The sequence below is a fragment of the Heteronotia binoei genome, chromosome 6, assembly GCF_032191835.1.
Source record: "Heteronotia binoei isolate CCM8104 ecotype False Entrance Well chromosome 6, APGP_CSIRO_Hbin_v1, whole genome shotgun sequence".
In the NCBI taxonomy this organism is placed as follows: Eukaryota; Metazoa; Chordata; class Lepidosauria; order Squamata; family Gekkonidae; genus Heteronotia; species Heteronotia binoei.
The window spans coordinates 135,533,989-135,547,561 of NC_083228.1; the positions used below are offsets into that span (position 1 = coordinate 135,533,989).

Genomic DNA, 13,573 nt, shown 5'->3' on the forward strand with positions numbered 1-13,573 from the left:
GTTTGTGAGCACTGTGCTTCAGTATTTGATCACCACAGGCTAATGGCCAAGAGCAGGGAACTCACCCCCAAGCGCTCCACAAGCATCTCCAGCTCATCCTGCAACTGTTTGTCTTCTTCAGACTGTAAAAAGGAAAAGGTGTGAAAAATCATGCCTCCAGGAAAGCTCCAAATCCCAGACAATCTACAGTTCCTCCGTGGAAAAGAGCAAGCCTTGTAAAGACTTGTAGTACCTTCTTTGCCCCAGGGGTGATTAACACGTGGAATTCACTGCCACAGGAGGTGGTGGCGGCTACAAGCATAGACAGCTACAAGAGGGGAAAGGATCAAGATCTGGAGCAGAGGTTCATCTGTGGCTATTAGCCACAGCTTATCGTTGGAGCTCTCTGTCTAGGGCAGTGATGCTCTGTATCCTTGGTGCTTGGGGAGGCACAGTGGGAGGGCTTCTAGTGTCCTGGCCCCACTGATGGACCTCCTGATGGCACCTAGAGTATTTTTGGCCACAGTGTGACACAGAGTGTTGGGCTGGGTGGGCCACTGGCCTGATCCAACGTGACTTCTCTTATGTTCTTTGCCACCCTCTGCACATGCCCAGAGGGACTCGCGTCCCCCAGTGGAGCCGCCTGTCACTCCCCAGAGGCAGAAGGGATAAAGCAGGGGTGTTGAACTCATCTGTTATGAGGGCCAGATCTGACATAAATGAGACCTCGTTGAGCCAGGCCATGCGTGTACCGATTTAAGATTAGGTAGCAAAGGTATAAACTCTATAAAGGATGCAAACACAATTAAATATATTTTTTAAAAACTTAAAATATGTTTAAAATGTTAGCTTAAACTTAAAACGTTGGTCTTAAAGGCGCTTTTTTCGTATTTCTCCCATGGGATCCAGGGAACTAGGCAAAGGAAGCTGTGGCTCTTTCCTTCCTTCCCCAGAGGATGGGGGGGAGCCTTAGCCAATAGAAGAAAGAGAGGCTTGGCTCAGTAGCTCTGCTGTGTGATTGAGAGAGCCCGGTAAACTAGCTCTGCAGCTCCTGTGCGATTGAGCAAGCCTTGCAAAACAACCTGTAATGCGGAAGGAAGCAAAAGAGAGGGAGAAGGAAGCAGATGTCAGCCAGTTGCTTGGGGGGCCTGATAGGATCTGGTCCCGGGGCTGCATGTTTGACACCCCTGGCTTAGAGGGAACATTGGTTCTAACCTGACAGTCCGCAACCATTACACCACGCTGCCCCTCACATACACACATCCAGAATTAAACTTGGTTGGTCTTAAAGGTGCCACTGGACTCAAACTTTGTCCTGCTGCTTCAGACCAACACGGTTGCCCACCTGAATCTAATCTTCATGGAAGGCACCGCATTAAACTGAATGGAAGTCCTAACCTTACAGTCAGCAACCACTACACCACACATACACTGTATGTCAGAGCAGTAGCCTGGCTGGAATTCACATTCTCCAACCCAAACATGACAGTATGAAAATAAATCCTCTCTAGCCATGCACAGCGACCCTCCTCCCTTCGCCACCCTCTGCACATGCCCAGAGGGGAGCTGCCGGTCACTCGAGAGGCAGAAGGAAGAAGCTTTGGATGATCCCTCCTTCCCTCGGACACCCATTCAAGGCCCGTCCCTGAGGGAGGTCCTGGGCAGAGGCGCCCTGATGACAGCCTGCAGTCCTGGCTGTGACTCTCCCTCTATGAAGTCCTTCTTCACCCAAAGGGTGATTCACACGTGGAATTCACTGCCACAGGAGGTGGTGGCAGCCACAAGCACAGAGGGCTTCAAGAGGGGATTGGATCAACACATGGAGCAGAGGTCCATCAGTGGCTATTAGCCACAGCGTATTGTTGGAACTCTCTGTCTGGGGCAGGGATGCTCTGTATCCTTGGTGCTTGGGGGGGGGGCAGAGGGGGAGGGCTTCTAGCCCCACTGATGGCGCCTGGTTTCTTTGGCCACTGCGTGACACAGAGTGCTGGACTGGATGGGCCACTGGCCTGATCCAACATGGCTTCTCTTATGTTCTTCTGTGACACAGAGTGCTGGACTGGATGGGCCACTGGCCTGATCCAACATGGCTTCTCTTATGTTCTTCGACGCCCTCTGCACATGCCCAGAGGCACTCGCGTCCCCCAGCCGCCTGTCACTCCCGAGAGGCAGAGGGGAAGAAGCCTTGAACGGTCCCTCCCTCCCTCCCGCGGACACCCATTCAAGGCCCGTCCCAGAGGGAGGTCCCGGGCAGAGGCGCCCCGATGCCGGCCTGGAGGCCTGGCCGTGACTCAGCGCGGCTCCTCCTCTCACCAGCTCCTGCTCCTTGTCCGCCGTGGAGGCGTTGGGATCCTTCTTGTCCTTGCTCCAAGGCCCCGACCCCTTTTCCTCCCCGGAGCCCGGGCCCGCCGCCGCCGCGGACTGCGACCGCCGTTGACCGCCGCCTTCCTCCATGGCGACCCGCTTCCTCTCAGGCAGAGACTCGCTGACACACCGCGCAGGCGCACTCGCGGCCACGGGGCGGGGCCTCGGCGGACCAATCGGCCCACGGGAAGGAGGCGAGGCCGAACGCGAGCGTCGCGTGACGTAATACGCCGGGAGGGGGCGGTGCCGCTCAAAAGATTAAGGAGGAGCCAAGAGGAGGGGGCGGGGCGATGGAGAGGCTGCGCGTGGGGTGGCGTGCCCAGTTGGTCTGTTGGAGCGCTGCGCTGCTCGCCTCTCCTCTCCGGGGCTGAAGGGGGGCAGTTTGCATTGTTTAAGAAATCCTTTTTTTAAAAAACACGCGATCTGGTTCTTACCAAAGATGATGCGTGGAAGATGGCACGACATTAAAGAAATGAACATTACTGTTTTTGCACACAGCTAACCTTGCAGTCACAATCCTGTTCCCTCCTTAGTGGCGGGTTGGATTTAGCACCATCTGGGCCGGAGTTACAGGAAGTGCCGCGGCTTTTGCATAGCAAACATAAAATGCTAAAATCCAGTTTACAGTTACCCTAAATCAGGGGTGGCCACATTGGGGTTCAGGAGCCACATGTGGCTCTTTCATACATATTGTGTAGCTCTCGAAGGCCCCACTGACCACCGTAGAGAAAGCATATGACTCTTTAAATCACTTCGCCAAGCCTATTGGCGGCTTGGAGAATGTATTTAAAGTTAAAGTTGCTTTCTTTTTACTTCCCCCACATTTATCTTCCTTCCTTCCTTCCTTCCTTCCTTCCTTCCTTCCTTCCTTCCTTCCTTCCTTCCTTCCTTCCTTCCTTCCTTCCTTCCTTCCTTCCTTCCTTCCTTCCTGTGTGGCTTTCAAAGCCCCCATCGGCCACCGTAGAGAAGGCATTTGTCTCTTTAAATCACTTTGCCAAGCCTGCTGGCGGCTTGGAGAACCGGTTAAAGTTAAAATTGCTTTTTTTCTACTTCCCTCACATTTTCCTTCCTTCCTTCTTGTGTGGCTCTCGAAGCCCCCACCACCCCACTGGCCAGCTTAGAGAAGCAATGTGTCTCTTTAAATCACTTTTCCAAGTCTCCTTGTGGCTTGGAGAATGTATATAAAGTTAAAGTTGCTTTCACATGAAGGTTCTTTCTACCTTATGTGGTGGACTTGTGAAAGAGCAAAAAAGTATTGGCAGATGATTCAACAAGAAATTTCTAGGATCTTGGGATATGAATTTAAGAAAGTTGCAGAGACTTTTCTGTTGGGATTACAAATGGAAAAATTTCCAAAAGAAAATAGAACTATAATTTGGTACTTGCTTTCAGCTGCTAGGACATTATATGCGCAGTTGTGGAAGCAAGAAAAAATACCAGAGAAATGGGATTGGATTGTAAAAGTTAAAACATGGAGTGAGATGGACAAATTAACAAGAATTTTAAGAGACTATGATTTAGAAGTTTTTAAGATGGAGTGGGAAAAGTTCAGAAGATATGTAGAAAAAGAGTGGAAAATAAAAGGACATTGGACAATTTTTGATAATGATTAAGTCTTAGAAAAAAAGAAGAATATTAATTTTTGTTTTTATTAGTTAAGGGTACCTTTAAACATTAGTACTTTAAGTAAATAACACCGGTGGGGGTCAAGTAACGGGGGGGGGGGAGGGGGGGTAGAAAGTAATATATGGGATAGATAAAAGAAGTGTGTTACCCATGTGGAAACTGGTGCATTGAATCTAAAAACTAAATTACTTATATTGAATGAAATTCATCCGGTATATTGAGTTACAGCATGGTGCTTCTGTCTACTTTCATGGTTCACTGTGGTCCCTTCGATTTAACTATTTACTTTTCTGAAAATATCCACTAGGGGTCGCCAGAGGTCAACCAAGACCTCCCCACGCAGACACCAAAAAAAAAACAAAAGGAATGGCCAGCGTTTGATTTTATTACCTTATGAATTTTTACATGCAGTTGTTTTATTGGTGTAATCCGCCCTGAGCCTTTGGGAAAGGGTGGAATAGAAATCTGATAATCGATAAAAAACATTGTGAGAACTCTCAAGATCGATCCAATCCGCAGATTTGCAAACGTATTTGACAAGTCAACACGAAATGAGTCCCCGGCGTCTGAGCCCACGCCCGGAGAACCAGAAGTATATTCGTGAACGTGTTTTTAGTTTAAAACATTTCTCTTCTGCCTTTCCACCCAATTCAGAGTTCCCAAGGCAGATTGTATTGCACTTGCGATAGCAGAACTAGGGTTGCCGATCCGCAGTTGGGGACAGGGGACCGCACCCTCCCCCCCCCCCCCCGCCGGTTTGGAGGACCTTCCCCCTCTTCAGGATTATTAGAAAACGGGGGAGGGGAGGGAAATATCTGCTGGGCATTATATCCTATGGAGATCGATTCCCTTAGGGTATAATGGAAAATTTATCTGTGGGTGTCTGGGGCTCCAGAGGGGCTGTTTTTTGTGGTAGGGGTACCAAACTTTCAGCATAGCATGCAGTGCTTCTCCTCAAAACACTCCCCAAGTTTCAAAAAGATTGGACCAGGGGGTCCAATTCTATGAACGCCCAAGGAAGGTGCCCCTATTCTCCATTATTTCCAAATGGAGGGTGTTGGGGACAACTGATAATGCTTTATTTTTCTCCGTATCCAAGCTACTTATAGAAAAGGCAGAACAATTTCCAGTTATAGATAACAAACTTACGCGCTATACTTTTAAAAAAATCAGTTGTTTGTCAGTTGTTTAGGGAACAGCGATGCTGCGTTTCTTGTATTAGATGCTGGGAGAAAGTTTTGTTTTGGGAAACGGGGTAAGAAAAAATTTCTATGAAATAAAAGAAAATACAAAGGGAAATTTCCCAACAGAGGGAAGGCATTTAAAAGGTGTGTGGTCCCTTTAAATGTGATGGTCAGAATTCCTTTTGGAGTTCAATCGGGTTTGTCACAACCTTGCTCCTGGCTCCGCCCCTAATGTCTCCTGGCTCCACCCCCAAAGTCTCCTGGCTCCACCTCCAAAGTCCCCAGATATTTCTTAAGTCAGACTTGGCAACCCTAAGTGGAACATGCAGGGCTTTTTTTTTGAGCAGGAACACACAGGAACGCAGTTCCGGATGGCTTGGTGTCGGGGAGTGTGGCCTATATGCAAATGAGTCCCTGCTGGGCCCTGTGCGAAACAATGCTGATGTCAGGGGGTGTGACCTAATATGTAAATGAGTCCCTGCTGGGCTTTTCCTACAAAAAAAGCCCTGGGAACATGAAATGACCAAGAAAACATACTTGCCAAATAATGGTACATTGATGGGTTTCCTCAACAGGCCAAACAGTGCCACCCGAGATGGTTGTTTCAAGTCAGGAATGGGGGGGAGGCTGAAACCACTCCTCCATGTTTACCACAGTTGCCCCCCACACATGCAGGAACTGAAGAGAAACTGCAACACACATGTAACTTACACGTCAGACACAGAGTTGGAATCCCCAACCCAGTCCGCGTGCTCTGCAATGTACAGAATCATAGAGTTGGAAGTTGACCTCCATGGTCATCTAGTCCAACTCCCTGCCCAATGCTCAAAATTCACAAAAACCTCCCCCTGCATACACACCCAGTGACACTATGCTCTATGCCCAGAAGATGATCAAAAAATAAAGAAAAAAAACCCTCCAGGTTCCCTTGCCAAACTGGCCTGGCCTCAAGGTGGCAATCAGCATTTTCCTGGGCATGTAAAAAAGGACCATGAGAACTAAGCACTGATGCAACCCCTCCTGCCCTCCTTCTCATGATCTGCTTAAGTCCACAGAATTAGCATTGCTGTCAGATGGCCATCTAGCCTCCATCTGAAAACCTCCCGAGAAAACCTGTTCCACTGAGGAACCGCTCTAACTGTCAGGAAGTTCTTCCCAATGTCTAGCTGGAAACTCTTTTGATTTAATTTCAACCCACTGCTTCTGGTCCAACCTTCTGGGGCCACAGAAAATAATTCCACACCTTCCTCTTTATGACAGCCCTTCAAGTACTTGAAGATGGTGAGCATAATCACCTCTCAGTCGTCTGCTCTCCAGACTAAACGTACCCAGCTCCTTAAGCCTTTCTCATAGGACTTGTCAAATATGAAACAGCATCATCAAACATCTGTATCATGGGCAGACAGACACACACACACGGACGGATGATAGATAGATGATAGATAGATAGATAGATAGATAGATAGATAGATAGATAGATAGATAGATAGATAGATAGATAGATAGATAGATGGATGGATGGATGGATGGATGGATGGATGGATGGATGGATGGATGGACGGATGGCTTTTTAGTGGGAAAAAAAGCCCAGCAGGAACTCATTTGCATATTAGGAGACACACTCTGACATCACCATTGTTTCATACAGGGCTTTTGTGAGAAAAGCCCAGCAAGAACTCATTTGCATATTAGGACACACAACCCCTGACACTAAGTCAGAATTGCATTTCTGTGCATTCCTGCTCAAAAAAGCCATAGCAGATTATGATAGGTAGACAGAAAGATAGAAAGATAGCTGATGATGATGGTGATGATGAAGATAGATGATAGATAATGATGATGATGACGATAACGAAGAAGAAGATAGATAGATAGATAGATAGATAGATAGATAGATAGATAGATAGATAGATAGATGATGATGATGATGATGATAGATAGATAGATAGATAGATAGATAGATAGATAGATAGATAGATAGATGATAGATAGATAGATAGATAGATAGATAGATAGATAGATAGATAGATAGATAGATAGATAGATAGATAGACAGACAGACAGACAGACAGACAGACAGACAGACAGACAGATGATAGATAGATAGATATTCCTGGGAATATGGAAAGGCACCATCTCTGGTCGACAGGTCTAGTTCCAAGAATCCAAAGAAGCTCTCAACCACTGCAGAACTCGGATGAACGATGGCCGTGTCACAGTGACTGACAAGAATGGTCTCTCTAGAATCAGGGCCAGGAAAGAAAGTCTTGGCCAGATGATCTAATTCACAAATCAATCGGGTGGTCAGACGGCCAAGGCTGGGGCAGGCCAGCTGGCAGGAGCATCCAAGCCAAAGGGCAGTGGGATGAGAGCCCTGGTGCAGGCCACAAGATGGGCAAAGGGAGGGCAAAAGGGACAGGGAACAGCAAGGAAAGAGCCTGGGGACATCAGCCCCCAAAGGAGGCCTCGGTGGTCTTATACCCTGCTGAAGTCCTTCCCCACTTCAAATTCCACCCTACCCAGGCACCACGCACACATCCCAAAATCTCCAGGACCTTCTTAAACCGAACTGGCAATCTTAAACACAGTTTGGTGTAGTGGCTAAGTGCGCAGACTCTTATCTGGGAGAACTGGATTTGCAGCTGCTGGAATGACCTTGGGCCAGCCATAGTTCTCGTAGGAGTTGTCCTTGAAAGGGCAGCTTCTGTGAGAGCTCTCTCAGCCCCACCCACCTCACAGGGTGTCTGTTGTGGTGGGGGGAGGTAAAGAAGATTGTGACTGCTCTGAGATTCTGATTCAGAGAGAAGGGTGGGGAATAAATCTACGGTCTTCTTCTTTGATAATCTGGAGATCCTGAGGCCTTCAGGACTCCCCCCCCCCCACAAGAGGCTGGCAACCCTACATGAAGCCTAAGGGCATCCAGAGGGCATTATGAGAGGAGGATTTGAACACAGGACTCGCAGAGCCTAGTTCAGTATTCTAATCACTAGCCTGTAGTGCAGGGGTGTCAAACATGCAGTTCGGGGGCCGAATCAGGCCCCCGAGCAACTGGCTATCATCTGCTTCCATCTCCCTCTCTCTTGCTTCCTTCTGCGTAACAGCTTGCTTTTCCAGGCTTGCTCAATCGCACAGGAGCTACATAGCAAAGCCTCTATTTTTTTCCATTGACTGAGGCTCCTCCCTTGGGGAGGAAGGGGGGAGGAATAGCTTGCTTTGCCAGACTCTCTCAGTTGTACAGCAGAGCTACTGAGCCAAGCCTCTCTGCCTTCTATTGGCTGAGGCTCCTTGCCCCCCCCCCATCAGTCCCTGGGGAAGGAAGGAAAGAGTCAGAGCTTCCTTTGCCCAGTTCCCTGAATCCCATGGGAGAAATACAAAGGAAGTATCTTTAAGACCAATGAGTGCTAACGCTTTAAGTTTTTTAAAAATATATATTTGTGTTTGTCTGTGTCCTTTATAAAATTTATATCTCTGCTACCTAATCTTAAATAAGTACACACACGGCCCAGCCCGACATGGCTCAGCCCAACCCAACATGGCCCGGCTCCTCAAGGTCTCATTTACGTCAGATCCGGCCCTCTTAACAAATGAGTTCGACATCCCAAAATCAATCTGGAATCTCTTAAAATAGCAATAACTACAGGTAATACACATGCAAGTGGCCTCAACACAAGAGCTCCATCCATAGCACCCTTGTTTCTATTCCAGAGGCAGGCGCAGAACACATTAGAACAGGGGTGGCCAACAGTAGCTCTCCAGATGTTTTTTGCCTACAACTCCCATCAGCCCCAGCCAGCATGGCCAATGGCTGGGGCTGATGGGAGTTGTAGGCAAAATAACATCTGGAGAGCTACCATTGGCCACCCCTGCATTAGAAGGCTCGATGGGTTCGATTCCGTCCTGGCATTTGCAGTTGTTTATGCGCTTCTCCAAAAGAACATGGCATTTCAAAGAGCACGCGATCTGTTCTAGAGGGACAGCCGCATTTACATGTTGCAGCAAAAAAAAACCAACCAAAAAAACCCCAGCAAATAATCATGCCGAAAGGCTAACTAATCTTTTAGAAGAAGAAGATATTGGATTTATATCCCACCCTCCACTCCGAATTTCAGAGTCTCAGAGAGGCTTACAATCTCCTTTCCCTTCCTCCCCCACAACAGACACCCTGTGAGGTGGGTGGGGCTGAGAGGGCTCTTACAGCAGCTGCCCTTTCAAGGACGACCTCTGCCAGAGCTATGGCTGACCCAAGGCCATTCCAGCAGCTGCAAGTGGAGGAGTGGGGAATCAAACCCTGTTCTCCCAGATAAGAGTCCGCACACTTAACCACTACACCAAACTGGCTCTTTTATAGTCTGCAGAAGATTAACAGACTGCAAACAATCCACCAAGTGTCATCATCGAACGTCCCCAAAGTCACAAGTAAAAAGAAAATTAGGATATACCAGCAGCTTCCCAGGAAAGTAAACTTCAGTTATATTTTTATGATCTTTGCACATGACACACAGATCTCAGGCATACTCCTGTTAAATAAACAGGTGCAGGGCTTTTTTGTTTTTTGTAGCAGGAACTCCTTCACATATTCAGCCACACTCCCCTGATGTAGCCAATCCTCTTGGAGCTTACAGAAGACCTTGTAAGAATAGCCCTGTAAGCTCTTGGAGGATTGGCTACAAGAACTCATTTGCAAAGTAGGCCACACCCCTGACACCAAGTCAGCTAGAACTGTGTTCCTGCTAAAAAAAGGCCCCGAGTGTGGCCTAATATGCAAAGGAGTTCCTGCTACAAAAAAAGAGCCCTGGATAGGTGGGAGTTGTGGCCAGGGGTGCCTTTCACTAGCTTTAGCTAGTCAGCCAGTGCAGCCATTCCTGGGCAGAAAAGAACTTGCCACTGCGGTGCATGCCCTGGTAACATCTAGGTTAGATTACTGCAATGCGTTCCTCATGGGGCTGCTCTTGAAGACTGTCCAGACACTACCGTTGGTCCAGAATGCTCCAGCCAGAAGGTTGACTGGAGTGGGTCATAGTGACCATGTCTCTAGTCTAGGAGAGCTAGTTTGGTGTAGTGGTTAAGTGTGAGGACTCTAATCTGGGAGAACTGGGTTTGATTCCCCCCTTCTCCACATGCACCTGCTGGAGTGACCTGGCTCAGTCACAGTTCTCACAGAGCTCTTCTCCCAAGAGCAGTTCTCTGAGAGCTCTCTCAGCCCCACCTGCCTCACAGGGTGTCTGTTGTGGGGTAGGGTTGCCAGGTCTGGGTTGGAAAATACCTGGAGACTTTGGGGGTGGATCTGGGAGAGGGTGGGGTTTGGAGAGGGGAGGGGCCTCGGCCTGGTCCAAGGCCACAGAGTCCACCCTCCAAAGCAGCCATTTTCTCCAGGGGAGCTGACCTCTTCCAGCTTGAGATCAGTTGTCAAAGCAGGAGATCTCCAGGCCCCACCTGGAGGTTGGCAACCCTAGGAAGAAAGATTAAAAAACTCAACTCTGGCTTTCAGAAGCCATTGGGGAGACGGAGCTTCCTAAAATCCCCAATGCCGCCAGAATGTTCGTGAGATTTGTAGACTTCCTCTAAAATCCCCAGCTAAACTGCGAGCTCTTCAACTTCGTTCTTGGAGCTTGTCCACGCAGCAGAACTTTCCGTGTCCTTGGGTAAGCTGTTCTATGCATTTGTCCAAAAAAAGAGCCTTGGAAGATGCTGCACAAACAATTCTTAATGCCCTTCATCCTTTGGAAAGAGCTTTTTGTTTACCCGCAGCCCCAGTAGATGGCACCCGTCAAGCTTCCGCGCAAGAATTTACAGCAACCAAACAACACACACACACACACACACCTTCTTTGCTTGTTTCACAGAACCAGGGCTTTTTTGGCAGAGAAAGCCCAGCAGGAACTTATTTGCCTATCAGGCCACATCTCTATGATTCTATGATACTGACCTTGATGGACTAAGGAGCCGATTCAGTATAAGGCGGCTACATTTGTAAAAGGGGATTGCTTAATCCGCAGGGCATTTTCCCACTGAAAATCAACCCCCTTTCCCCAATCCCATCCCCTCCTTCGGAGAAGAAAAGCAGAGATCCACAAAGGTCCCCTTGCGGGAGAAAAACTACCGGGGAGGCAATTTCGGGCTGCAAAACAGTCCAAGGGCTAAGCGACACCTGCCAGTCTTCCGTTCAAAAACAGAGCCTCTTGCCACTGCTTATCACTTAAAAACAAAGAGACACCGGGGAACAGTTACATGCAACAATGAATCGCAATTGGTTATTTATTAATTTATAACCCAGGTGACAGCACAGATGACAGGCGGCGCTCGTGAGGCCGCTCCTTGTTTTCTTATTGAGTCAAGTCCAGGTTCACGGAATATTGTACAATTATTAACTTCATTTCTACCCCACCTTTCTTTCTCCCCAGTGGGGACCTCAGGAAGCAGCTGGCTTGGGCAAACAGCATGCTGAGAACATCAGAAGATCCCTGCTGGTATCAGAGCAGTGGTCCATCTACTCTAGCCTCCTGTCTCACACAGTGGCCAACCAGTTCCTCTGGAGGGTCAACAACAGGGCAGAGAGGCTGAGGCCATAAGAACATCAGAAGAGCCCTGCTGGGATCAGAGCAGTCTTCCATCTAGTCCAGCCTCCTGTCTCACACAGTGCCCAACCAGTTTCTCTGGAGGGCCAACAACAGGGCAGAGAGGCCAAGGCCTTTATAAACATCAGAAGAGCCCCGTTGGATCAGAGCAGTGGTCCATCTAGTCCAGCCTCCTCTCTCACACAGTGGCCAACCAGTTCCTCTAGAGGGCCAACAACAGGGCACAGAGGCTGAGGCCTTCATAAGCCCATCAGAAGAGTCCTGCTGGAACAGATCAATGGTCCACCTAGTCCAGCATCCTGTCTCACACAGTGGCCAACCAGTTCATCTGGAGGGCCAACAACAGGGCACAGAGGCTGAGGCCTTCATAAGCCCATCAGAAGAGTCCTGCTGGAACAGATCAATGGTCCACCTAGTCCAGCATCCTGTCTCACACAGTGGCCAACCAGTTCATCTGGAGGGCCAACAACAGAGCATGGAGGCCAAGGCCTTCATAAGAACAGAAGAAGAGCCCTGCTGGATCAGAGCAGTGGTCCATCTAGTCCAGCCTCCTGTCTCACACAGTGGCCAACCAGTTCCTCTGGAGGGCCAACAACAGGGCATGGAGGCCAAGGCCTTCATAAGAACAGAAGAAGAGCCCTGCTGGATCAGAGCAGTGGTCCATCTAGTCTAGCATCCTGTCTCACACAGTGGCCAACCAGTACCTCTGGAGGGCCAACAATGGGGCAGTGAGACTAAGACCTTCATATGAACGTCAGAAGAGCCCTGCTGAATCATACCACTAGTCCATCCAGTCCAGCATCCTGCCTCACACAGTGGCCAACCAGTTCCCCTGGACGGCCAACAACAGGGCATCCAGTCTGAGAGCCCCTGATGTTGCCTCCTGGCTCTGAGATTCAAGGTTTCATGCGTCTGAATGTGGAAGTTCCCCTCAGTCCCCACGGGCAATAGCCAGACAGATTTATCCCCCATGAATATATCTATTCCTTTAAAAAACCTGTGGCCATCACAACATCCTCTGGCAGCGAAACCCACATGTTAATCACTCTCTGTGTACAGTCATATTTCCTTTCGTTGAGTAGTATTTCCTTTTGAACCTACTGTCCATCAGTTTCATGGTATGGGGGGAAGGCAGGAGTTCCTTCTCCCCCAGACCTCGGCCCTGAGCCAAAGCCAGCAAGGGTTGCCAAGTCCAATTCAAGAAATATCTGGGGACTTTGGGGGTGGAGCTAGGGAACTTTGGGGGGATGGAGCCAGGAGCAAGGTTGGGATGAGCATAATTGAACCCGAAAGGGAGTTCTGGCCATCACGTTTAAAGGGACCGCACACCTTTTCAATGTCCCCTCCATTGGAAATAATGGATAGGAGCAGCTTCTTCTGAGGCTCATAGAATTGGCCCCCCCCGGTCCAATCTTTTTGAAACTTGAATGGTGTTTTGAGGAGAGTCATTGGATGCTGTGCTGCAAATTTGGTGCCTCTACCTCAAAAAACAGCCCCCCCCCCATGAGCCTCAGATACCCGCGGATCAATTATCCCATGGGAATTGGTCTCCATAGGGGAAAATGGAGCGCCCAGCAGACATTTCCCTCCCCCACCTGCTTTCTGATGAGCCTGAAGCGGGGGGAGGGCCTCCAAACTGGGGGATCCCCTGCCCCCACCTGGGGATTGGCAACCCTAAAGCCCCTTGGCGATGCCATTCCTCACAGGGAATGTGAGTTGTGTTCAAGAGAACCCAGCCCTGAAAATGTATGCGGTCCAATAAGAACCTGAAGGCTGTTCAATCGTGGCTAGGACGTTCGTGCCTCCGCAGTTGTTTTTTCTCCCGAAGGAGAAAACATGCCAATC

The 13,573-nt window shown here is 49.0% G+C and overlaps 1 protein-coding gene across 1 annotated transcript in view; it reads right to left on the reverse strand.

Moving 5' to 3' along the window:
* PSMD2 (proteasome 26S subunit ubiquitin receptor, non-ATPase 2) overlaps nucleotides 1-2,469 on the reverse strand; it is a 45,650-nt gene extending 43,181 nt beyond the window's left edge. The window contains exons 1-2 of the mRNA XM_060242606.1: nucleotides 2,293-2,469; nucleotides 66-122 (exon numbers count right to left, since the gene is read on the reverse strand). Of these exons, the coding sequence (XP_060098589.1) occupies nucleotides 66-122; nucleotides 2,293-2,433 (198 nt within the window). The 5' untranslated portion in view covers nucleotides 2,434-2,469. The remainder of the gene's footprint in view (nucleotides 1-65; nucleotides 123-2,292) is intronic.
* Between the last annotated feature and the right edge of the window lie 11,104 nt (nucleotides 2,470-13,573).